This window comes from Rosa rugosa, chromosome 4 (assembly GCF_958449725.1).
Source record: "Rosa rugosa chromosome 4, drRosRugo1.1, whole genome shotgun sequence".
In the NCBI taxonomy this organism is placed as follows: Eukaryota; Viridiplantae; Streptophyta; class Magnoliopsida; order Rosales; family Rosaceae; genus Rosa; species Rosa rugosa.
In genome coordinates this window covers 53,674,824-53,701,490 of record NC_084823.1, presented here as the reverse complement: position 1 = coordinate 53,701,490, position 26,667 = coordinate 53,674,824, and the positions used below count along the sequence as shown (strand labels likewise).

Sequence of the window (26,667 nt, the reverse complement as noted above, 5' to 3'; positions counted from 1 at the left end):
TGGAGGAGAAGAGAAGAGGTTGACATGGGCTGGCTATAATGGCTTGTGCTTGCTTCAAGTATGAGAGAGATTTCAGAGATTCAGAGAAGAGGTTGATGATGATTTTTATTTTATGATGAGAATTGTGAAGGCAAAGGCCAGTTGATGCGGAGAGGGGGGGCAGCATTGTCGACCATTCTTCTTCCAATGAAAGCTCCCTTTGCGTTCAAGCAACCAATAAATTAATTAGGGCAAGTTTTTCAATTTATGGGGAATTTTGGATGGTCAAACCTTTGAGCAATTGTATATTGTGAGTTTATATCAGGGGCAGTGATTCTGTGACATTACTGTTATACACATCATGACTTACTGGGTTAGCTAAGTGGCATTAGGAATTTTGGGTTTGTAAAAATGAAACTTGACGTAATGATGAGGTAATATATATGTCAGCGATGAATTTTCCCAAATATAGTGGTGGAAATTAAAAAACTCAATATCGTTAGAATTTAGAAAGATAGTACAATTATGATTATATTTGTCAAGAGATAGACTGTCATTGTAACAAATTTCATACCTATAGAGTTAGTCTACAACTACATGAAGTTGACGTGTTTGTACCGGGAGATAACTATCCGTAATAGAAAACTTTATATTGCTAGGGAGTTAATCTACAATTACGTGAAGTTAGCATGTGTAGTCTACTATACTATCCGAAAGTCAATCCCTGAATACACAAGTGCAGTTGACTATTCCGGCAATTGATATATACTTTATTTGATGAGAGTTAATTACTTCTTCGTTCATCAACCTGCAAACTCCGGATGAGGTCGACCTAATTCCGATTCCATATATAAAGAAATACATAGTTCTAATTCAGAGAGAACATTGGCAGGAGCTCCATGAAAACACTGAGGTGTTTGCTTGCAAATAGATTTGAAGCAAGACAGACCGCAAGACAATATAATGTGGGAGGGTCCCTGGTTTCTGGATTTCCCAGCCAGTCTGGTTTAGCTTTGAGCACACACAAACAATAGCTATGGACAATTCCTACTTCCATTTCCCTATTTCCTTAATACCGACTATGATCTTAATTGACTCACTCCTTTTCTTCTCTTATATATATATATATATATATATATATATATATATATATATATATATATATATATATATATTTGGGGTGGTAGCTAGCTTGTTTGACTTTATAAAAGTTCGATATTCATGCTTGGAAACAGAGGCTTGAAGCTGTCTTCCAGCTCCCATTTTTCAATTTCAGATTGGATTAATATTGAGTCAATGATGAAAACAACTGTTTATTCACACCCTTGGCTATATATACTGCATGCCTACATATATGTTATAAATATGTCACTACACGCTACGTTACATGGGAGAAAACAATTCCTTTTCTTTTACTCTTCCTCTTTTCTTTTTATTGGTTTCCTAAGTTTGAATCTCAACCTAACCCAGCTAAGGAAAATTCTAAAAGAGGATGAACTCTAATTTCCATTCCAATTCTTATTTTACTCCTGAAATTAGAATTTCGGTAATATCAATAGTTGTTACCAAACACTTTTTATAGTGTTTAGTGAGTGATTATCGAGTTACTTTATAGTGTTAGTAACTGCTTGCTGAACACTGTAAATTAAAGCATTATTGCAACATTTGGCAATCAATTTCCTTTCCTTTGGGAAAGTGGTTCCTGAGGGGGGAGGGGAGGAACCAATTTCCTCCTCTTTTTCCTTTCCTTTGGGAACCAGTTTCCCTTCCTGGGATGTCCCAAATCCCAATACCCAGATTCTGGTAAACAAACACAGCCTATGAGTAATGTATAACGTGATCCACCTTTTGAAGTGAAAGTTTTGAATTGAAAAGTGAAGTACTTTGCAAACCCCCTTTTCCCATTTTAGTGCAACTGATAAACACCAATACCAATTTACCAAACACAAAGATCCATTATGGTTGTGTGTGCAAATGAAACACCAAGCTAGCTCCAAAGGCATATCTTCCGGGAGAGGGGATGGACTTTGAATTCCCTTTTGCACAATGAGAGGCTCTTGTCGGGTAGACCGGTAGACCATTTCATACATGGAGACGGGGCAGCTAGGCACTATACTCGTACTCATCTGACCAATATTTGACACGTGGAATAGTGATTTGGATCCCTTTTTTTTTTTTTTTTCTCATCTACTTTGTCGACTTCGATGATATTGACCTTCCATTTTAGGAATCCCTTAACCTTTAAAAGTTTAAAGCACATAGTTAGAAAGCATTAAAAAAAAAAAGGAACAGTTCTCAAAGATTGGAAGATGAGGATGGTTACCAGCTTAAAAAGATTCAAAGGTGAACCACCCACTAATGTACTACTCCCTTTCAACCACAGAAACACCCACCAAAATACAAGACTAAGTGATGAAAATGTACAACAATTCTTGCGCAATTGATAATAACTCTACCAAAAGCTTTCTTCACCATTGATTAGTATTTTCAAGGGTATGAAACTCGGTGTTGAAAAATGAAAAAAACACGAAAAAAAAAAAAAAAAAAAAAAAAACAAAGTTACGTATTTTGTGAATGTTTTCCTTGTACTGCTATGACATTATCAGTAATTACAGTCATTCCTAACAAAACCAACAAAGCAGCTCCTTACAATCTTGAATCTTCAATGGATAATGGCACTATTTCACACTGTTGCATTTCCCTCACTAAAACATCTGCAAGCAGAGATCGACCACAAGGAGTTGCAAATGAAGGCAAGGCTATACATCGGCAGTGCTTGATACATCAATTGGAAGAAATATCTAAGAATTGAGAGATAATGCAACTTCAACAATAGGAGGGACCTAGATCGTAGTCAGCTGTAAAGAAGGATAAGAATGGAAAAGCCTTTGGCTATTCAACTTTCCTCCCAGTCTATGTCATCTTCATCCTCTGCAGTAGCATCGGCTTCGACGTTTAAGTCATTGACCTTGTAATTTCCATTGGCATCACCTGCAGTGGTTTACAGAAAAGACAAAGTTAGTGAAACAAACTGAGACAAACTCTGGCAATGACTGATTCAAGTCACAAAATAAATTCCTTCAATTCAACTCATCGAACGACCAGCAAGATACCAATGTTTATGGGGTGTGTATTAGAAAGGAGGCCTTGTCAAATGAGTAGGGGAAAAAATCCCAAAAAAAAAAAAAAATGATGCCAATAAGACCATTGTGCAACACAGAAATATTCAAGCACATTAAAGAAGAATCCATCACATTTTACATCAAAGAAGAATCGTCAATGAATTTTTATCCTAGACATGAAATTTTAAATAAGAAAGTATATATCAACAGGCCATTTTCATTGTTCTTTGACCAAAGGAGGTTGAGAATTCAAATCAAACATCAAGTGGAATTGAACATAGATTGTCAAATAATGACCTGTACCTGCAACTGGAGCCTCTTGCCAGTCAACATTATCTTCTCCTTCATCTCCTTCATTCGGATCACGTTTTGACTTCATGCCAACCTGACGACTCTTTGCTGCTTCTTCTTCTTGTCTTTTTATTAAAGCAGCGTAATAGGCTTTGAAATACTCATCCTATAGAACAATGAAGAAACAAATGAGTGATGTTTTATACCTTATTGAAGCATAATATGAGCGACATTCTTTCCTTTTTTTTTTCTTTTTTTTTGTGAAGGGGTGGGGGAGGTGTAACATCAAGGTAGAAAAAGAAGCTTGCACAAACCTGGAAAGCCTTCTCATTATCTTCAGCATTTGACTTTTTGTCATCTGAATACTCTGGAGCTGCTAAAGTGCCATCCATCTTTGCCTCCTGCTTTACCTCTCCACGCTGTTCCTTTGTAAGGTTCATCCCTTGCTTTATCATCCAAGGTGGCAAAATTTTCTGGCCTGTAATATCAGCTTCTGATTTGACATCGTTACCCTTGCCTTCATTCCCAAAATCAACTTCAACCTGCCAAGATCCAGTTCAATCATAAGGAACTGCATAACCAACCAGTCCTTTGATAATACACTTCAGACATGTTAAAAATCAGAACTGCAATCAAACTGGTGAAGAAAAAAATATCCCTCACTCTACAATTAATTGTGCAACTTCATTCATTAGCATCTAAACAAGAAGTCGTACCATGAAATTAAGACAGTGTAAACCTGAGGTGCTGATCAAGGATATTAAATTAATTGCATTTGATTTCATCACCATATAATTAATAAGGCACAAAACTACAATTTTAAAAGAAAACAAAAACTTGAATCTTGGAGGGAGGGAGACAAGAATTACTTTTGTATCTCCAAGAAAAGGCATGGGCGTTCCACCGTACCCTAGCCCATGTGAAGATTTGGAGGGATCCATGGCACTAGATTCTCCATTCTCTGCACGTCGTTGAGCATGTGCTCGTGCTTCCCAAGCTTGGAGAGTTCCAAATTCAGGAGCAGGTAAGTCTTTCACCCTATTAATTTGTTCCATTAAAGGCTTCAGCTGTACCTGCATCCCCATCATTCTATCAGCTCAGACAGAACGGCAGCAGTAGAATTGAAAGAACAATAACAAGCAACAATTTGTGTGACAAATCAACTTGAATGACAACAGCAGCAACAACAAACACCAAAAAATGCTAATGCTACTATCATCATTGACGAGTGTAAATCCAGTACTGTTTGTAATGGACAACACCCTCGACTGTCAAGAGATGGTCTTACAAATTCTAAGATGGATCATAAAGACCGTATAATACACGTTCCAGGAAATCAATTTCAAACTTAAATCAAAACATGACTCCTGAGAACCAGCATAATCCATTGCAAGTGTAATGGAAAACACCTTATGTACTATTGTGCTCAACAGGGCCATCTTAACAGATCTATTTAGGGGAGCAAGATGCAAAATACATGATCCCGTATGAAATGCTCAGGTTATTTCAGGAAACCTTGCACAACTTCCAGGAGATCAATTCTAAACTTCAACCCAATCAGTAGTCATAATGATGTTTGTACCCCGTGTGATGGGGCTTTGCTCAATGATCGTGTTGTAATAGTGAACCTAGTCATTTACTAGGACCACATGGATCTTGCACAAGATTGATAGCCACTCACTTTTTCACTTGATGGTCGAGTCCTACATGATACTCTTAAAACTTGTATTCTCTCATTGTACATGGTCAAAATTCAAAACCTCTCCGCCTTCCAAAATGGATGTAATATTATGATTCTTGTGGTTAGTTCAATCCATAAAAATTTAATAAAATGAAGTTATTTTCACATGGAAACATTCAGATTGTTAAACCCTTTTAAGTGTTCCCTTGCATCTTGATACCCACAGAGGTATGTTTTAGCAAATTAAGAAAACAAAATGTCAACAGAAAACTTATAAGATCATAATTATAAAAAAAAAACATGAACAAAAGGTAAAAAAACGAAACCCAAACAAACCTCCATATTTTGAAGCATGTCTTTCAGTTTTTCACGCCTTTGCCTCCTTGCATTGCTATCTCCATCTCCTACATCTTGAGAAGCTAGCTTGTCACTCTCAGCCACAAGCTCCCCATTGCAACTCTCGCAGTGGAAGTACTCATCCTCCAAAGAAATGAGTTGCAGTGCATCCAAAGCGTTGTATCTATAGATATGGGCTTGCATTTATAATTCCAGCATGAAAAAGAGAAACACACTACGAAAATAAATAAACAAAAAAGACAGCTGAAACCTTTTCCCACAGTTAGGGCATACATATTCCTGAACTGTGTTCTTGTCCTCCAATTCATCTTTCAGTTTTTTCCTCATACGGTGCAGTCTGTACCTTACTACATCATATATCTGAAACAAATTTTGTGTAAGGCCTTTTCCAAAGACGGCAAATCTTGATAAAGATCAGATAAATTAAATAATTAAGTTAACTTGCATTTCTGGTAAAGAAGGAAAAATATTAAAAAATCTTGCCTACACTAACCAATTCAATTATCATCCAGTTATCAGGCAAATGCTTTATATGTTAACAGTTGTCAAACTAAACTACAACATAAATATAAACATGCAAACATAGGAAATTAACCTGAGCATAGTCCAGACAGCAGTAAGAGTGAGTGTGCAACTTAATTTTCTCTTCCCCTTCTTTTGTATGTTGTTGACCGTCAGCTGTTGCCGCAACTGCAGCACTAAATATCTTTGCACCCTTAGCTGTCTGCAAAAATCGATAATATATAGTTACAGATGCTGTTACTACTTAATATGCTGCCCGGTCTTTAACACTTCAAGCATGCTGATCGCATTATGTATACTAATAACAACAAATTGAATCAGAATTATATAAACAGCAATCGCAGATGCATTGAACCAATCAGAAACAAAAAAGCACCAAAGAAAATAACGAAGTTCTATCAAAATCACCTCCTTCCTATGGTCTCGAGTGACCAGTTTCTCCTCCTCAAAAAATCGCAAAGTACGACGAAGTTGCTTCGAGTGCAGTTTCAAGTCCTTTGCCAAATCCTCTTCTCTCACCCATTGTCGCCTAGCACCAAAACATCAAGGCATTACTCACAATTGCAACCAAAGCAAGTTACGGAACAAACAGCTCGCAAATTCTTCCTCAATTTCTCAAGCACAAACACAGTCACCTCACATAAAACAGATGCACAAACAACTCATTTGCAATGCCTACGGATAGTTAAACATCCTTCTCTAAGCTCATAGCTCCAGACGATCGACCCTAATTTAAATCTTTTAGTGATCAAGGCTAGCATTCAGTGTGTTTTCCTAGTTTCAACTCGAAACAATTTTCGAAACTCCACAATTCCAAACCAATCAAAATGAACTTGACGAACCTACCTTGAGAGCGCGTCGAGCACAACCACGGCAATTCCCCGATTGTCGCTCCGGCCAGTCTTGGGCTGATTATCCCCTTTCGTGGTTATGTCATCGTAGAACGCCCTCGCCGCGAGCTTCACCAACCTGAAGCGAATTGAAAACACAAACAAGCAGAGAAACCAGAAATCAAATTCATAATCGTTCGGTGTTGAATTTGGAGGGAAATTGATGAAAGGAATTTAGAAAAACCATCGGTACCTATTGAAAGGCTCGATACTCATGGTCTAGGGATTTCAATTGTGAAATTGCTTTCGGTTTTTTTGGATAGCGCTGTTCTTCGCACTCGGGTTTTTAGGTTCGGGGATTTTCTCAGGCTAGGAGAGAGACGAGATCGGAGTCTCTCTGTTAGGTTTAAGGCCCTACGGCATTTGCCAGGGGAGCTTTCAGCTATTATTATGGCACTGGAATTTTGCTACAAGTGGAAGGTCGTACATTTTTTGGCTACTGTTTTGCTTTTCTGGTTTCTTTGGGCCTTTTGCTATGGTCTTTTGGGTCTGAATGGCCGGCCCTTCTGTTGTTGGGTTTAGTCCCCAAACCCTTTATTTTTCTACCTACTTAACCAGCCATACTTTACGTTACGGCGTCAGCCATCAGTTACCGATTATTAAAGGTAACAAAATATAATAATGTTGAACACTTGAACCCCTAGTTAGAGTTCAAACACTGAGAGATGTAGCGAAAATGATCCTAAAAAATAAAATTAGATTTTTTTACCATTTCCATGTATATCATTCACAAAGCCTTCAGCCCTCACATTATAACTTGCTAAACTTTCTACATATCAACGTCATCATCGACCATAAATGCGAAGTTTAGAAACATCAGAGGACAAAAAAGCTTTGCTCTTCAACCTTCCTTTCAGTCTAGATCATCCCTTATCCTCTGCGGTAGCATCTGCTTCGCCATTCAAGTCATTGACCTTGTAATTTTCATTTGCATTACCTGTGCCAAGAAGACAGAGTTAATGAACATCGTATCAAGATCTCAATGAAAGAGGTTGATAAATCAGGAATAGAACACTGATTGTGCACAGTGATGTTTACCTGCACTGATGCCACTTATTCCCAGTCAACATTATCATCTCCTTCATCCTCATCCCGTTCTGACTTCATGCCAACACAACGAACCTGATGACTAGAGACGTGCATTTGTGAGGATTCCATTTGCCTGACCTCTCCACACTGTTCCCTTGTAAGAGTCATCTCTTGCTTGATCATCCAAGGTGGTACAACTTTTAGGTCTGTATTATCAGCTTGAGATTTTATATCCTTACCCTTGTCCACATTCTTAGAAAACACAACTTCAACCTGCCAAGATCCAGTACGTTTATAACAACAGTCAAAGTTTATTTCGGTTTTGACTTGTCCTCATCAAGTCAAAACTGCAAAGCGTCGTTTAGAAAGCTGAAAATGCATAAAGTACTATATGTAGAAAGGCAAAGCATGAAACCAAGACCATAAAAACCCAAGATACCCACCAAATGATATTTAAGTACTTGCACTATATCAACACCAAAAAAACTGTAGTTAGAATCCTAATCTCACCGGAAGGGTGATACATAAAACTGAGAGTCCGGAGGGAGGGGGAAAAGAATCACCTTTGTATCTCCAACGTAAGGCATGGGCGTCCCACCATAACCCAGCCCATGAGAAGATATGGAGGGATCAATGGCACTAGATTCACTATTCTCTGCAAGTCGTGGAGCACTTGCTCTGGCTTCCCAAGCTTGGAGACTTCCAAATTCAGGAAAAGGTAAATCTTTAACTCTATTAATTTGTTCCATTAAAGGCTTCAGCTGTACCTGCATCCAATTCATTTTATCAACTTTAAAAGAATGATAGCAGTGGAATATAGTTCATGTGAGACATCAGCTTAAATGACAACAGCATGCAGCAACTAAAAGGACAAAAAAAAAAGTGATGATAATGCTAAGTAAACTATTAGCAGTAATAATCATTGCCGAGTTTAACCCCAGCGAAATCATCATTTCTTACACACTGTAAGCAATGACACCCTACTTTATAAGAGATGACAATAAGGTATTGGAGGACTGCTTTAGAAGCACTACCATGAGCATGGGTATCGCTTGCCATTAAAAGGATCATCAACAAGTTGATTAAAAGACCCAACGAAGATACTGTAAACAAAACCATGCAGAATACCCTTGGCCATGAAGTATTCAGAACATTAACCCGGTTAGGTATTCCCTTGCATTCTCATATCCAAAAAGTAGGTGATAGCAGATTCACATTACAATCAAGAAAACGAATGTGTAGGATAAGCTTATAAGATACTTATTATGAAAAACAGGGACAAGAAAAATAAGGTGAAAAGCAGAAACCAACAAACCTCCATATTTTGAAGCATTGCTTTGCAGTCTCGGCCTGCTGTGTTTTGAGAATCTAGCTTGTCACTCTCGGCCACAAGTATCCCATTGCAACTTTCGCAGTGGAAGTGCTCATCCTCCATAGAAACCAGTTGCAGTGCATCCAATGCGTTGTATCTAAAGATTTGTGCTTGTATTCATAATTCCAGTATCAAAACGTGGAACATAGACATAAACACACAGAAGAAACAGAAACTGTTAAAAAACCTTTTCCTGCAGTTATGGCATACATATTCCTCCACTGCGTGCTTCCCCTCCAGTTCATCTTTCAGTTCTTTCTTCAAAAGGTGCAGTCTGTACCTTACTACATCATATATCTGAAAAACAAGAATGTTTTAGGCCTTCTAGCCAATCCTTGATCAGCATATGAGAATAGAAAAATCAAGTTACACAAGGAAAATAACAACGAGTTGTTTTGCCTTTCCTGTAATGAAATAAACAAGAGCAACTTAACCCAGTATCATGCTACATAAATTAGGAAGCTAAATTCAGGCCTAAATTATAAAAATGCAAATATTGCATATCAACCTGAGCATAGTCCAGACAGCAGTAAGAGTGAGTCTGCAGCTTAATTTTCTCTTCGCCTTCTTTTCTGTGTTGTTGCCCATTGGCTGTGGCAGCAACCGCAGCACTGAAAATCTTCACACCCTTAGCTGTCTGCAAAAAAAAGATCAAGTGATGTAAGGAATAGATATACATGAAGGATTCAGATCATCCAATCATGCAGCTTGTTAATGCCTATCTAAAATAAGCAGAGGAGCAGGTTTTAGTTTGAACAAATTACTAGAGTTCATGCTTTACATTATCATATTGTTTGGTGGTGAACCTAAGACCGTACAGTTTACAATAGGTAGTAGCAATCTATTTTATTAAAACTTAGACCTATCAACTCATAGTGCAACGAGAGCTGAGTGGCCTCGAACCTCCAGCATCACTTTAGCCAAACATGGTTTATTCCATTCTTAGGGATATTGAGCACTGCAATCAATACATATACCTAGGATTTATCAATTCTGATTTTTGTATATATTCTTCCCAGTCTTTAACACTTTAGGTGTGTTACTTTTTGAAAACTTGAAATGCCTAACTGGACATTATTAACAACAAACAAATCCATCAGAAGGATATAAAGAAGAGCTAGAAAACAACAGAACTAAAATCAACAAAATAACCTCTTTCCTATGTTCTCTGATCACCAACTTTTCCTCCATCAACATTTGCAAAACACGACGAAGTTGCTTGGGGTGCAGTTTCAAGTCCTTCGCCAGATCTTCTTCTCTCACCCATTGTCGCCTGGCATCAAAATATCCATATATCACTTAAAAGCAGTAGCAAATGATGGAAGCAAACGAGCTTGCACGCGTTCTCCCGCAAACACAAACACGGAATTCCCCACGAAACACATATAGTGAAAAACACAACCAGAAATATCTGTACATAAATATATGGATGGATCATTTAGCTACATAATACAGTAATCGGATTAAGTTAATGAAACGAAAAACAAATTCTTAACCAAAGCAGTTGCTCATAAACCCACACTCATATGCCAAATTGAACAGACCTAATTCACATCATTCTCCATGACTAATAACTGTCTTCAACTTCAACTTCCAGGGTTTTAGAAACCAAATCCATTTACAAAAACACAAAACGGTTCCAATATTCCAAAGCAATAGAATTTAACTTCCCAAACCTCGATAGCGCGTCGAGCACCACGACGGCGATTCCCTTATTGTCGCTCCGGCCAGTCTTGGGCTGCTTATTATCACTTTCCGGCGTGACGTCATCGTAGAACGCTCTGGCCGCAAGCCTCACAAACCTGAAGAACCGATTAAAAACGCAACAAATGTAGAAGCAGAAAACAAAACCGGTGGAGAAACCCTTGGAATTGAAGAAGGGGGTACCTGTTGAAAACCTCGATGCTCATTGTTTTGCTCTTCAATGGTTTTACGTAGTCGGTCACTTTCGTGTTTACTTCCGTTCCGGCCAGAGAGAGAGGTGGGGGATTCTGTTATGTTTATGAAACTGCCAGCCTTTTATACGCTCCGGGTTTTGCCGGTGAAATTTTAACGAGAATTTTATCATATGCTCAAGGAATTTTAACCAACACACGTGGTGAGAGCCTCCAGATGTGGAACCCCCATATCCGGGTTTGAATCCCGCCGACACTTATTGGAGTTAAATCCTAATATATTCACGGATTAGTCTCTGGACCTGGACCTAAAAAGCGGATACCGTGTGATTAAACAATAAAAAAATAAAAAACACGAATTTTTTTTTTTTATAATTTTGGCTTATTATTATATTTTCTCAAAAAAAAAAAAAAGTAAAAGTTACCATATCACTGATATTGGCCAAAAAAGAGTAAAAAGTTACCGATATAGTTTGAGGTAGGGCTGGGCGTTTTGACCCGAAAAACCGGATCGAACCGGTCCGGACCGCCGGGTTCGGGCCGGGCTTTGAGAAAAAAAAAAAGATGAAAATTTGAGGCCCGGACCGTTTATGAATAAAACGGGCCGGTCCCGGGCCTGGTATCTCTAATGCGTAAAAGCCCGGATTACAGCCCGTATAAGCCCCTAGTCCCATTACTGCCATATGTCCCTCTGTGATAGGTCATTTATTTGAGTATACCGTGAAATTGACCACAGGTGATCACAACCCTCACTCCTCATCTCTCGCACTCTCCGCCTCGAACCCTCATCTTTCTCACTCTCTGCCTCTATTTTCTTCGAACCCTAAAACGAGAAAAACCCCCCACTTAGCTAAACGCCTCATCTCTCTCACTCTCTGGAAATTCTTTTCTTGGAAGAACCCTCATCTCTCTCACTCTCTGCCTCTCTTTTCTTAGAACCCTAATTTCAGATTTCCAATCCCAATTTCAATTTCAGATTTCCAATCCTACTGAAGCTTCTGGTCGTTCTATGCTTCTGGGCTCTTATCCGACATCTTGGAGCATCGTTTGAGGTCCGGGGAAGCTCAGCTGGTCGTTCTATGCTTCTGGGCTCTTATCCGACATCTTGGAGCATCGTCTGAGGTCCGGGGAAGCTCAGCTCATTGGGTTGGTTATCCGACATCTTGTAGCATCGTCTGAGGTCCGGGGAAGCTAAGCTCAGTGGAGGTGATCAATAATAGGACAAGGTTGCTTCGTTATGTGTTGAGTTCTCAAGGTTCGTTCTTGTTCGAAATGGCTACTTCTGGGAATCAGTTGGTGCCGGCGAATCCATCCACTGAGGGCGGTGCGGCGACTGGTGGCGGTGTGATTTGTTAAGTTGAGTTTAAGTTGAATGGGCAGTGTGATTTGTTAAGTTGAATGTTTGAATGGGCACTTGGGCAGTGTGATTTGTTAAGTTGAATGTGATTGTGATGGTGATGTCTTATGATGGCTTATATTTGATTATTTATGGCTTTTTCTGGAAGTTTTTACTGCTTTGTGATTTGATTTAACATCTTAACAAGTTCTCCATTCCAGAAATTCATAGTTTCAGGCTTTTTTTTTCCAGAAACTCATAGTTTTTCCAGAATTTCATAGTTGGGCCCGAAAAACCTGAAGGACCGGCCCGTTTGTTAACGGTCCGGGCCTTCCAGGTCCCAGGATGTTGAAAACTTAATATGGGCCCGGCCCGAACTATTCGGGCTCGGTCCCGGGCCCAGTGAAATACGAAACGGGCTCGGCCCGTGCCCAAGCCTAGTTTGAGGTGGTAATTATATTAAATCGTATTATGAGACAGATATTTAGAGAGTTTCGTTAGATCATCATAACAAAAACTATTGTTTCTTGGCACTAAGACATGGTATGAAACCACATGTAAAGATTCTTTATCGGCACATTGACAACAATAGCTAGATCTGTAAATGAACCTGATTTTGATCCGGACCCGCTCCAGATCCGTGGCTATTAGACGGGTTTGGATCAAAAATTTTGATCCGTTGATCCATTAATGATCCGAATCCGTTAACCCGTTTATTTAACGGATCAAATACGAATTTAGGTCGATCCGATCCGTTAATGATCCGGCTCGTTTTCGTAATAATAAAATATTATTTTTTATTAATATATTATTTTAAAAAATATATATATAATATAAAACATTTTATATTTCTAATACAAATTTTTTGCAGAAATATAAGGAATAGTCCATCACCCAACATTCCAAGAAACATTAAGAATTTTGATAATGTAATTCTACTTTTGGTGATACTTTTCATGTTGTTTTAATATTTTATTAATATCTTATGAGGTATCATAATATAAATTTAATATTACTATTTAAAATTTTAAAATATTTAAAATTATAAACGGGTCGGATTAGCGGATCGGGTATCCGTTAATCCGGCGGATACGGATTTGGATCGAGCTATCAATGATCCACCGGGTTAACGGAGTGGGTTTGGATCGAATTTTTTTTTAAGTAAACGGATTTGGATTTAGGTCGATCCGATCCATTTACAGGTCTAACAATAGCATACAACATACTATTGAAGAGCCAGATAATTCTCAAAATTGTGGATTATAGAACTCTAAGGTCATTTGGCCATGCAAGTGAGACTAATGGTGCCTCATCGATCGAGATTAAGCACATTGAAAGATCAAATTATATTAGATTGTACCGTGAAAATAGATAATTTTGAGAATCTCATTAGATTATCATAATTAACGATGATGAAGACTGTATTTTTTCTTTACACTAAGACATAGTAACAAACCACATATAAAGATTATTGATCGGCACATTGATAACAATATCATACCATTGAAGAGCCAAATAGTCCTCAAAATTGTGGACTATAGAATTGTAAAGTCATTTGGCCATGCAAGTGAGGCTAACGGTGCCTCCCCGAGCAAGGTCAAGCACATTGAAAGATGTTGTATACTTTTTCAATCATATGAGAACCAACAAACCAAACTTAAAAAAAAAAAAAATTGGTCGAAATCATGATTTTCCACAAAAAATTGTGGATTTACAGCACATAATTTTTTAGCCAAAATTACATATTCTTAATTTCTCACTATAACTATCATACCTCTAAATTATGACTTTTAAGTAATTTTAAAATTGACGGAACTTAAAAATCTTGACTTAATATTTTTTTAATTATTTTTTAAATCTTGTAAACCATTTTTGGTGTACTATTTGTAAACTTTACCCAAATGTTTTATGAAACAAAATAAAAAAAAATAAAAAATAAAAAAACCCAAAATACTATTTTGTAGTCCATTGTAATTTATTTACCGAAAAAGATAAGCCGACGGCCGTGATGAGAAGGATAACGTCACCGTCGGGTTATAAACAAAACCAGAGGGAGCCCATGGAGTGCGTCTATAAATAAAACCCTGATTTCGTTCATAATCTTTATATTTCTGTCTCATTTCATCTCCCAGCGAAAAATAGATACACACACACACACCTACTGAGAGCGAGCTCGATCTCGCCTCCCTCTCCTTCCAACCATGGCGAAGCCTCGCAAGCCCAGGAACGACGACGCCAAGCCCGACAATTCCGGACCCGTCGTCCGCCACCAGAAGCTCTGCCTCTCCATCGACCTCGCCAACCGTCGCATTTACGGGTTCGTCTCACCTCCTCACTATCTAAACCCTAAGCTGATTCGGATTTAGGTTTTCGAAATTTCTGGTTCCAATTTAGCTTAGCTTGCTGTTGCGATTTTAGGTACACTGAGCTGAAGATTACGGTGCCGGAGATAGGGATTGTAGGGTTACACGCGGAGAATTTGGGGATTGAGAGTGTTTCCGTCGACGGCGAGCCGACGGAGTTTGAGTACTATCCTCACAGTAACCATAGGGATTCGGAGAGCGAGAGGGACTGGAGCTCGGTGACGTCACCGAGCTCTGCTGCTGACGCGGCCGGTTCGAGTTATTTGTCGGCTCTTGAGAGAGAATTGGTGCCGAATTTACTGATTAATTGCTGTAAGGCTTTCAAGGCTGGAAGTGAAGTACAGGAGCAGGTGGTGGTGGAGAACGAGGCGGCGCAACAGTCGTCTGAAGAAGCCAAGCAGGTTATGGTTTAATTTTTGTAGTTGTGGTTTTGAGATATGAAAGATTGTAATTTCGGCTTGGATAGTTGTGCATTATCTATAGTTGCATGTGATTGAGGGTTTGCTGCCATACTCTTGTTTCGAGTTTTCAAAATGAGGGTTCAGGGGAAATGTTGCTTTAATCCCACTAGCTTCCAGGAATGACATGTACAAGAAATGGGACATCTTCTTGAGGGTTCAATTAGCACAGTGTGTTGAGATTGGGTTTATCTTTTTCTGTGGTTCTTATGTAGGTTGATGTTGGTGCAGAATTTGAGGTTGGTTCGGATTGATTATTGGGTAGAGAAAGCGGAGACAGGGATTTACTTCTGTAATAATGTGCTACACACCGATAACCAAATGCGGCGTGCAAGGTGCTGGTTCCCTTGTATGGATGACTGTTCACAGAGCTGCTGGTAATAATTGTGTAACACAGCCCTTATTATAGTAATTTGGTATAATTAACAATCATTGGTATATTCATGGTGGTTAAATGTTGCATGTTCAGCTATGATCTGGAGTTTACTGTGGCACGGAATCTTGTGGCTGTTAGCAATGGAAGCTTACTCTACCAGGTGAGTTGAACATAGAACACCTGACACTTGCAAGTTTAATGCCAGCATATTTTGTATTTTCCTTCAAAGAAATGCACATACTTTCCAATGAATACAGTAACCAGTGTGCAAAATGTAATTACACAAGAGAGGAAGAAATAACAGAATAAATCCAAAAAATTTGGTCAGGTTTTGTTGTTTGTTGGTTGAGTACTTGGTATTTTGTTGGAGTACAAATTTGTGTGTTCTAATCATTTTCTTGTTGACAGTCCCTTCAAAATATTGATTAGGATAAAATAGAAAAAGATTGTGAGGAACAGTTAATTTTCCGTACAATATATAACCAAAAAAGGAAAATTGAAAGGAGAGTACCAAAGCTAGTTCTTACCAATTTGTAGACAATGCCTTGCCACAATATAACTGGGATTCCATTCCTTGTTGGTGCATTATTTGCGGGGATAGCTCAGTCGGGAGAGCCTCAGACTGAATCTGAGGTCGCGTGTTCGATCCACGCTCACCGCAGGCATCTACTGGATTGACCCTCTGTTGAGTGGAAGTTTCAATTGGGTGGTTGAACAAACAATATTCTTTTGGGTCAATTACTTTCAGGTGCAAAGTACATCTTGCTTTTGAGTGAACACACAACATTCACCATCATCTGGATACTATTTTATCCATTACTGCAAATTCTTAGTTAAATGCAACCATGGAAGATGGGCCACATTTCTAGGTTGATATAGCCTCAGCTAGTAGCTTGTTGCCAAACAGAAAGCGTAGGTTAGAACCTTGTTCCTGGATACCAGGAATTGTTCCCATAAAAAAATGCAGCATAGAGGCAATTGGAATTGCTGCCTTCCTCATAAAAGGGAAGATAAACCTCTACTCTTGTGTTCCTTCACCTTTAATCTTGATCATTTAAATACTAGTTGAAATCCACAATTTTAGTCCTTTTTCAATTGTTATTTACATGACCATAAGGCCCTCAGTAATAACTTCAGTAATTGTATTTCTACTAGATATCACTCTTCAAAAACCCCTGCCCTTGGGCTAGTTGTGATAGTCATTTTACTCTCTGTAAAGTTCCGGGACATATATGGTACCATGACAAGCACCTAAAGGAAGTTTCATCGTGCTCCTTGATGCCCAATGATTTTAAGATCTTGGATTTGGTTAAGTTTCTATTGTAAAGTCCACCTCTGCAGCCTTTTTGAACACCTGTGGCATTTGAACACCTGGGCTAGTTGTAATAGTCATTTTACTCTGTAAAGTTCCCGCGGACATAAATGGTACCATGACAAGCACCTAAAGGAAGTTTCATCGTGCTCCTTGATACCCAATGATTTTAAGATCTTGGATTTGGTTAAGTTTCTATTGTAAAGTCCACCTCTGCAGCCTTTTTGAACACCTGTGGCATTTGTTTATTTTATGTTTTCTATTGCTTATTTTTGTACTTTTGAGTTTGAGTTTCTTGTTTCAGAATCCTGCTTTTCTATTTCTATTTGTAGGGAACAAAACTGTTAATTATAAAAGGAAGCATAGTGTTATCATCTTGAGTATCTCTTGGAGACTGTATTATTAAACTCTTAGTGAGATGTGTCATAGGTGGGATAAGGGTTGCAATACCAACAGATAGTTGCACATAGAATGTCGATTATTGACACTTAGATTTTCAATCCTGTCTTGATATTTAAGTAGCTCACAAAGATTCTCTGTGCAGTTTGTTGTTAATTGTATCAGATTTGTGTTTAATTTGTTAATTTTGTAAATATGTATGACAACTTTTCTATGCAGGTTCTGAGCAAGGATGATCCGCCTCGCAAAACATATGTCTATAGACTAGATGTTCCAGTTAGTGCTCGGTGGATATCTTTGGTGGTTGCACCCTTTGAAATCCTTCCGGACCACCAATCTGGTCTAATATCTCACATGTGCTTGCCAGCAAATCTGTCAAAGCTTCGCAACACTGTAGAATTTTTCCACGGTGCATTTAGGTTCGTCTTCCAAGTCTATGACTCTGTCCGTTTAAATTTAAAATGTTTTTTTTTCTTTCATTTTACGTCATTCCATTAATGTTATATTCTTATTTTCACAGCTGTTACAAGGATTATCTAGCGGTAAACTTTCCTTTTGGGTCATACAAACAAGTTTTTATAGAGCCTGAGATGGCGGTATCCTCCTTGAGTTCAGGGGCATCCATGAGCATTATCAGTTCTCAAGTTTTATTTGATGAGAAGATTATTGATCAGGTATGTTACTGATGAAGGATAAGATTCTTTTATTGAAGTTTTCAAATAACAGCACTGTCAGCACAATAGTGTAGGTCTTGTTTTTGGCATATATTGACAAAATACCTACTCTATTCACTTCCTTCGGGTCACCATGTGGAAACTATGTCCCTCATAGCATGCGTCCTATCGAGCTGATGGGTATAAAATGTTTCACGCAGACTATTGACACGAGGATTAAACTTGCATTTGCCCTTGCAAGACAATGGTTTGGTGTTTATATCACTCCTGATGCACCGAATGATGGTAAGCTAGTAGTATCTGAGTGTATGTACTGTTTAGTTGGTACTTAAGTAATTGGTAATCACTTGAGTCTTTAAATGTTTTGAGAATTCTGGCTTTAACATCATTGCTTAACTCGTATTGTCAGAGTGGCTGCTGGATGGTCTAGCTGGGTTTTTGACAGATTTATTTATAAAAAAGTATTTAGGAAATAATGAAGCCCGCTATCGGAGATACAAGGTTTGCTTTCTTCTCATAAACTTGCATTTACCACATTCTAATAATCTTATGCTTTGTAAATAAGTCACATTTCATCTCTCCTAGAAAGTATTTCTTGTTTCTTTAACACCGATTCTGCACTTCCTACTTCCCTTCAGTTTGTGTCTTTGTCCACCTGGAAGGAAGAAAGAAAAAGCTATAGCATGCCCCATTCTAATTATCTCATGCTATGTAAATAAGTCACATCTCTTCTCTCCTAGATTTCTCGTTTCTTTAACACCGATTTTGCACTTTCCTACTTCCCTTCAATTTGCTGTGTCTTTGTCCACTTGAAAGAAAGAAAGAGAGAGCTCTAGCATGAGAGTTGTTTATACTGTTCATTTTTCTTCTTTTTTAAACTCTAATTCATGCCGCTAATGTTTTGCTTCTGTATCTGCAGGCAAATTGTGCCGTTTGTAGAGCAGATGATAGTGGTGCAACTGCTCTAAGCTCCACTGCTTCTTGTAAGGATTTGTTTGGCACTCAGTGCATTGGAATATACAGCAAGATTAGATCATGGAAATCTGTGAGTTCATGAGGATTATTTTTTCATTATTTTATTACCTTAATATGCTCTAACTTTTTTCCACCTTTACCAATTAACTAATTGAACCTCTTAAAAAGGTGGCTATACTTCAAATGTTGGAAAAGCAGATGGGACCCGAGTCTTTCCGTAAAGTAAGAATCCTTGAAACTTTTTGCTCTTTTATGAATTGCCCTGGCTCATCTGAGTTAGTTTGTTGCTTTTAGTGGTTTCTTCTGTTTCATCACACTCTCACATAAGGATTTTGCAATGCAGTCACTTGTATACTTCTTACATTATTTTTTTCTTATTATTTTGGTCCATCCTGACTCTCCACTATATGGCATTCTTTCATGTACAGATTTTGCAAACAATAGTTTCGAGGGCTCAAGATAAGACGCGTTCTCTGAGATCTCTCAGTACTAAGGAGGTAACATCAACATCACTTTTTGAAATATCGTTTAATATGATGTTTTAGCAGTTACAGTTATAGTTTTGTCCTCAAATTTTTTTATGCCATAAATTGTGTTTTGCAGTTTAGGCATTTTGCTAATAAAGTTGGTAATCTTGAGCGTCCTTTTCTCAAAGAATTCTTTCCTCGCTGGGTAGAACTGTGTGGTTGTCCAGTGCTGAGGTATCATACATGTGCTACATATGCTCTTTTCTTTCATGCCTGGATCTCTTTTCCAGATTCATTTACTTATATGCTTTTGTTCACTGGTACTAAAATTTGAAGGATGGGCTTCTCCTACAACAAACGAAAGAATATGGTTGAAGTTGCAGTTTTACGTGGGTGCACAGAAATGTCGGATTCAAGTGCTTCAACTGTTAATGCTAATTCAGAATCTGAAAAGCGTGACAGTGATAGTGGATGGCCTGGAATGATGAGCATCAGAGTTCATGAACTTGATGGTACGTTTGACCATCCGGTTCTGCCAATGGCTGGAGAAACAGTCCAGCTGCTGGAAATACAATGTCATTCAAAACTTGCTGCTAGACGCTTTCAGAAGCCTAAAAAGGGTTCAAAGCTTGATGGAGCAGATGATAATGGAGATGCAACTCCTGCCCTAGATATACGCTCCAGGTATATTATAAACTTAATGCTTTAGCAGTTATTGAATAAAATATTCAGCATGTTGAAAATTTTCTTTTGGCAGTATGGAATCTCCGTTGCTGTGGATGAGGGCAGACCCAGAAATGGAATACCTTGCTGAAATTCATTTTAATCAACCTGTACAGATGTGGGTACGTATGAGATTGTGGTGATTCTACATGCTTTTATGGAGTTATAAACATGTGGGTTAATCAATGTGTTGCTTATGCTCAATCAATTATTTCTCTCCCATGTTAGATAAGTCTATTGGTCATTGACTATTTTTATGGTGGTTGCCATATCAGATTAATCAGTTGGAGAAGGACAAAGATGTTGTTGCTCAGGCACAAGCAATTGCAATGCTTGAATCCTTACCTCAGCTTCCATTTTCTGTTGTTAATGCTCTTAATAACTTCCTCATTGACTCCAAGGTATTTTCAAATTCATAGTTATACTGCTGTGGAATCATGTATCACCAGGAGAGTAATTTTATGAAGTTTTGTTCTTTGATCCCAAGGCCTTCTGGAGAGTTCGAATTGAGGCCGCCTTTGCATTGGCTAATACAGCATCTGAGGTACTACTATTGTTAATTGCCTCGGACTGTTAGATACTTAAAATCCTTGATTCACTTGAGTTCTGATATTAGTTTTTGTTGTTGTTTACTTACTGTACCTGTCACAGATCAACTTTTACATTGACCTGTGCACTGTGCTATTTTCTTCAGGATACCGATTGGGCTGGTCTACTCCATTTGGTGACATTCTATAAAAGTCGAAGGTTTGATGCAAACATTGGACTCCCCAAGTATGTTCTTTACTCATGTGTTATTTGAACTGCAAATTGTGGTGATCTTACTCCAGAAAATAACAATTAACAATTTTGTTTCTTGTTAATGTTGCCAGGCCAAATGACTTCCATGATATTCCCGAATACTTAGTTCTTGAGGTAATGCAATGAGGTAGGATATGTAATAAGTTGTTCGTCATGTGCCATGGTTGGCTGGTTTGTATGATTTGCAGTGTATATGAAATATTGAAATGTCTCATGTCATACAACTTATATTCATCAAAAACTCAAAAAGTATGATGCAAGAAGTGAACTAGAGTCTATATCAGAGAAACAAAGAGCAAGCAGGACCATACCATTTGTACTTGTATAGCACCTGTTTGAACAGTTTGCCGTAAAATACTTGGACATTCTTCTGTTATTAGAAATACCGTAGCATTTCATTACTCGTGCTCAGTTCTCAACTGATATGGACCTAACACAAGTCCACAACCCTAAAAATATGGATTAAGTGCGCTGAAGATTCATTTCAAAAATGTGTCTTACTCGTCTATATGACGGTTCGACTTGTGGGATATACATCGCTATCATCATATCTAAGAAATGTTAAATTATGCATGTGAAGCTGTCAAGGACCCTCTAGATATAATAGTTGTTTTTATAACTTGCAGGCAATTCCACATGCTGTAGCTATGGTTAGAGCTGCTGACCAGAAAAGCCCAAGAGAGGCTGTTGAGTTTGTCCTACAACTGTTGAAGGTAATTACGTTTTGGGTAGTTATCATACCTGCATGAGCCAGGGATATATATGGTTACCAAAAACAGAACCTTCACTTGGCCTATATGGTCATACAAGCCTATAATTGGTCTCAGAAAAGTTCTTTCCAAACTTAATAACCAAGTAAAATTTTGTGAACTTATTCCTTGTCTTGCTTCTGTACTATGCACGGCCTTTCTTTGACAGTGAAACACTCACTTCATTATATTATTTCATTTCCTTGTCTTGCTTCTATATATTATTTCATTTCCTCCGCCATTAATTTCTAAAGGTTTAGTCTGTTTCTAACTCTGTTTTTGTTTTGTATGACAGTACAATGACAACAATGGGAACTCTTATTCTGATGTGTTCTGGCTTTCTTCATTAATTCAGTCTGTCGGAGAACTTGAATTTGGGCAACAGGTTTGTTTTATACAAAATATCGTTGATTCTATTGTGGCTGCCATACCTCGTCTTGCAGTTCTGTATGAACATTATGTTGCTCTACACAGGCACACATATATGTGTGCGCGCGCGCGCGTTTTTCTATAATTTATATTAAATTCATTTAAATGAACACTGGATGTGTGTGTGTGTGTGTGTTTCTGTAATTTATATTAAATTTATTTAAATGAACACTGATTTCACCCTGGATAGCAGTTGATATTACTTTCAATCCAGTGTCTACTTCGTCAACATGAAAACTAAAAGGCTCATTTTGCTTCTATGCTATATTTGTTTGACCGCTTACAGTGTTCTGGTTGTTTCTTCACTCCATGCAGAGTATTGTCCTTTTATCATCTCTTCTTAAGCGTATTGATCGGCTTTTGCAATTTGACAGGTATGTTTACTTATTTCGTACTGCATCGAGTAATTCCTTTAATTTATGTTTTCTTTGGAAATGAATGTACCAGGTTGATGCCTAGCTACAATGGTGTCTTGTCAGTCAGCTGTATCAGGTCCCTGACACATATTGCCTTGAAACTTATGGGATTTGTTCCTCTTGTGAGTAATTATATCACCTAGTGAGATTGCTATTTCAAAGTTCTTGTACTTGAATGTAGTGTTCTTATGATTGTGACTTGCGGCAGGATCGTGTGTTTGAACTTGTAAAACCTTTTCGCGATATCAAGGCCATATGGCAAGTTAGGGTTGAAGCAAGCAGAGCACTCCTTGATCTTGAATTCCACTGCAAAGGCATTGATGCAGCTTTGGCATTATTTATGAGATATTTAGATGAAGAGCCATCCTTCAGAGGTGCTTGTCACTATCTTCAGTGGAAAAACTTTCTGGATTTTTACACCACGTGAATATTAGAATCCCTTTGTTTAACTTTCTATGTGTATATTCATTATTGTATATATTCCTTGATTACAGGTCAGGTGAAGTTGGCTGTGCATGCTATGAGGTTATGCAAGGTAAGGGGTGGATCTGATTGTGAGGATGAAGTTCAGAGCCAGACTCTTGTGGCTTTACTTCGCCTACTTGAAGGCCAGATGGCATTTAATAATATCTTTCTTCGTCACCACGTATTCTGCATCCTACAAATCCTTGCAGGAAGGTTGGAACACTCTTTTTGTATGTATATTTTTACATATTAAAGAAGTAACACTACACTGCTGACACTTAAAGATGAAAGACATTCTGTCTTGTTCATGCTATCAGGAGTACATTTGTTCTCAATAAAAACCAATCTTGTCCATTTATTTTGTAGTTAATTTACACTGAGTTCCATTTTCAGGCCCCCAACCTTATATGGAGTGCCAAGAGATCATCGACCATTGCTTCTAGGTGATGCAGAAGGCTTACACGTGCAGAAGAACATTTTTGCTGCTTTCATTCCAGAAAGTAAATCTCAGGAACCTCCTTCTGACCATGCACATGATGGTGTGTCTGTTCCCGAAACTTCCAGAGATGTTTTGGGTGCCCCAGAAGCTACCATGGATGGGTTGTCCGCTCCAGCCCCAGGAGCTTTTAGAGATGGATTGTCCATTGCAGCTCCAGAAGCATCCATGGATGGGTTGTCAGTTCCATCTCCAGAAGCTCTTAGAGATGGGTTGGCCTTTCCAGAAGCTTCCAAGGAAGATTTTGGTGCTTCGGAACCTCCCAATGATGCTTTCATTGGTTTGGGTCCTTTAGAACCTTTCAGTGATGATTTGGTTACAGTGGTAGATCCTTCCACTGGTGGTTTGGGTGCTGTGGAAACTTCCAAGGATGTCATGGCAGCAGTTCCGGAACCTCCCAAGGATATCTTGATAGTTCCTGAACCTTCCAAGGATATCTTGATAGTTCCTGATCGTTCCATGGATAACTTGGCAGTTCGTGAACCTTCCAAGGAAGCAGATACCATTTCCAACAGTCACAGACGGAAGTTGCCAGTTGTTAAGATCAGGGTAAAAAAATCTGCTACTAATAGCAGAGCAGAAGAAGGCGATAATCAAACTGTTGAGAGATCTCAAGGTGGGCATGCTAGCAGTTCAGTTTCTGTGGATGCACCTAACAGAAATTTCCGAGAAGTTGTGAGCCTTAGCAACCAAAACTTTGAGGAAGTTAACTCTTGTCATGATCGTGGATCCCGGATGACTGCTAGCATCGGTAGTGCAAAATTTGCAAGTGATGCTGATGATAATATAGGAAGGGAATTGCAGTGCACTGCTGATTCAAGCAAAGTTTCTGTACAGCCTCGACCCGATATTTCATCACCTAGCTTCATGCAAGATAACCAAGATGCAGATGTGCAGAAGTACGCAAGCCTTCAGGCTCTTTCAGCTCCGAGGAATGATCTTAATGGTGGTTCTTTTGGCACAGTGGATATACTGCCTCGCGGGAAGGAAAAGGAGAAAAAGAAAGACAAGGACAAGAAAAGGAAGCGGGATAAAGGCCATCGAGATGATCCCGAGTATATTGAGCGAAAACGATTAAAGAAGGAGAAAAGGCAGAAAGAGAAGGAGCTGTCGAAGTTGTTGAGTGACAGTGCCAAAGTACCTTCCCTGGACGTACCAAGTAAGGATGTACTTGGAATGAAGTCTGCAACTTTGCAACTGAAACCAGTTGAGCCCAGTAGATCAAACAAATTAGTCCTCACAACTGTTGAAGCGACCAGGCCCGAGGCATCAGGAGCATCAGGAACTAAAACCATCACCCCCAAGATTCGTATTAAAACCAAATTTCGAACTCTGGACAAATCATAGGCTCATGGATGTAATGATGCATTTGCTGGGGGGAGGGTTAGAGTTTTGTGGTTACGTGATTCATGATTGCCAATAGCTACCACCAAATGAATTGTCGCTATAGCCTGGGGACAATTGTTCGAGATAACTGCTCTCAATTGTAAACGCCATTGGCAACCATATCGGTTCTTTTGTAACCTTTGAAAAATTTTCCCGGCATAGAGTTATCACCCCAGTCAGTTTGCATAGAAATATTACTTGAAAGTGTGCAATGCATATTGGTGTACTGCATTTTAACTTGTTTGACATGGATACATAAGGTTGTAAACAAATATGACAGATTCTAAAAAAAATGGCTAGTATAGGTGGTTCCAAGAATCGCAATAGATTAAGGCTGAAAGATTTAGATTCTGTGGATCTCATCAATTTTAGAATTCCTATGCCTTCGGTATAAAAGATTAGATTAAGTTGTCCTTGTGGATATCATCAACTTTAGAATTCGGAGGAACCAAGCAAATGAAATGACCGAAAACGACCTGGCGACTGCCAACCCTAAACTCTATTCTGCCAAAAGGTGACTGCAATTTTGCACCAAAAAAAAAAAGGTGACTGCAATTTGCTCATTCTGATATTTGTTCCCAAAAAAAAAAAAAAAAAAAAAAAGGAGAATTCCACGTCACTATGAGAGGATTGGACAGACCATGAGTGTAGCTAGCTATGACTAGAGCAGCACAAACAGGGACACGAGGAACTGTCTCTTTACTGTGCTTTTATTTTCTGGGCAGAATAACCACGGAACGGAAGCTTCACCATCTGAATTCCAATCGAACTGCCACGTAAGGGGACTCTGATTCTGACCCAAGTTTTTCCGTATTAGGCCTAGAAGATTTTCTTTCAACTTCAACTGGATTCTGCACAAGATTTTTTTATTGGATTTCACGAGATTATAGAAGCACTCCCCAATTGTACGGAAACTACTGTTTGGTTCACGACGCTAGTAGCAGGTGCTGCCCTACCGTGGCTTAATTCTCAGCTGCTGCTTTTATACTGAAAATTAGGATCTGGTTTGGAAAGAGGGTCTGTTGCTTGCAATTAATAACAAAGGACTCTGCATGTCTCAAACATAGACTTTAAGTCACTAGACCTGCTACCATAAATAAAAGCCTTCATTGCATGCAGCAATGGTCCATGGCATCAGCCTATGTATAGTCAATTTAACCTAATTATCAATAAACATAAAGTTCAAACTTCAAACCCTTTTGCTGTAGTGGTAGACCGATGAGAACTTCATGTAGTGCTTGATCTGGCTAGCTATTATTGTTATTGCATCATTGTATGAAACTAGTCAACCACTTGATGGAGTTGTTTACCTAACTATCTAGTAAGGTATTGGTGGTGACAAAACCCTCCTTATATGTAGATTACACATAAAACTGAATTACTTGAATGACCTAGGAACCACTAGAGATTTGAACGTGTTTGGAGCACTTGTGGTAATCTTATCGATTGAGGTTTGATATATATTGTTGGCATATTTCATTATTTCTTTACCTAGTTACTAAAGTTTTTAATTTGTGATATCATATATACGCCCTTATTATTTGCTCCAACTTTTTCACCTTTTTGTTAGTTGCAGTGTATGTATATATAGGGTGGAAGTGCAAGTTTGCAACGCCTATTATTCTTGTTGATCTTTCGGCTTAAGAACTGAACGACCTCATATAATTAAACTTACCGTGTAAGAGGAATGAGACTGCTGAGCGT

General features: G+C 38.5%; 3 protein-coding genes across 4 annotated transcripts; 1 reads left to right on the top strand and 2 right to left on the bottom strand.

The window, feature by feature from the left end:
* Positions 1-2,543: 2,543 nt before the first annotated feature.
* LOC133742951 (uncharacterized) lies at positions 2,544-7,256 on the bottom strand. Its single transcript, XM_062170678.1, has 10 exons — positions 7,036-7,256; positions 6,799-6,921; positions 6,361-6,481; positions 6,026-6,154; positions 5,681-5,790; positions 5,410-5,593; positions 4,262-4,465; positions 3,707-3,934; positions 3,405-3,558; positions 2,544-2,970 (listed from the first exon to the last, which is right to left on the bottom strand). Exons 1-10 carry the CDS (start codon positions 7,056-7,058, stop codon positions 2,876-2,878), a joined length of 1,371 nt encoding a protein of 456 aa, XP_062026662.1. The 5' UTR covers positions 7,059-7,256; the 3' UTR covers positions 2,544-2,875.
* Positions 7,257-7,508: 252 nt separating this feature from the next.
* On the bottom strand, positions 7,509-11,277 carry LOC133742952 (uncharacterized). Its single transcript, XM_062170679.1, has 9 exons — positions 11,131-11,277; positions 10,920-11,045; positions 10,396-10,516; positions 9,752-9,880; positions 9,431-9,540; positions 9,187-9,340; positions 8,435-8,638; positions 7,881-8,144; positions 7,509-7,779 (listed from the first exon to the last, which is right to left on the bottom strand). Exons 1-8 carry the CDS (start codon positions 11,151-11,153, stop codon positions 7,896-7,898), a joined length of 1,116 nt encoding a protein of 371 aa, XP_062026663.1. The 5' UTR covers positions 11,154-11,277; the 3' UTR covers positions 7,509-7,779; positions 7,881-7,895.
* Positions 11,278-14,535: 3,258 nt separating this feature from the next.
* LOC133742950 (transcription initiation factor TFIID subunit 2) lies at positions 14,536-25,200 on the top strand. 2 transcript variants are annotated; one of them, XM_062170675.1, is made up of 25 exons: positions 14,536-14,791; positions 14,893-15,238; positions 15,527-15,672; positions 15,765-15,831; positions 17,602-17,801; positions 17,903-18,056; positions 18,257-18,341; positions 18,466-18,557; positions 18,976-19,101; positions 19,200-19,253; positions 19,460-19,528; positions 19,635-19,732; positions 19,835-20,182; positions 20,256-20,343; positions 20,497-20,622; positions 20,709-20,765; positions 20,916-20,995; positions 21,094-21,136; positions 21,649-21,735; positions 22,067-22,156; positions 22,516-22,574; positions 22,648-22,738; positions 22,825-22,990; positions 23,111-23,294; positions 23,475-25,200. In XM_062170675.1, exons 1-25 carry the CDS (start codon positions 14,676-14,678, stop codon positions 24,922-24,924), a joined length of 4,422 nt encoding a protein of 1,473 aa, XP_062026659.1. In that variant the 5' UTR covers positions 14,536-14,675; the 3' UTR covers positions 24,925-25,200. The 2 variants fall into 2 exon arrangements, with proteins under 2 accessions (XP_062026659.1, XP_062026660.1); XM_062170676.1 differs by lacking the exon at positions 14,536-14,791 and having other exon boundaries at positions 15,102-15,238; positions 15,511-15,672.
* The last annotated feature ends 1,467 nt before the right edge of the window (positions 25,201-26,667 follow it).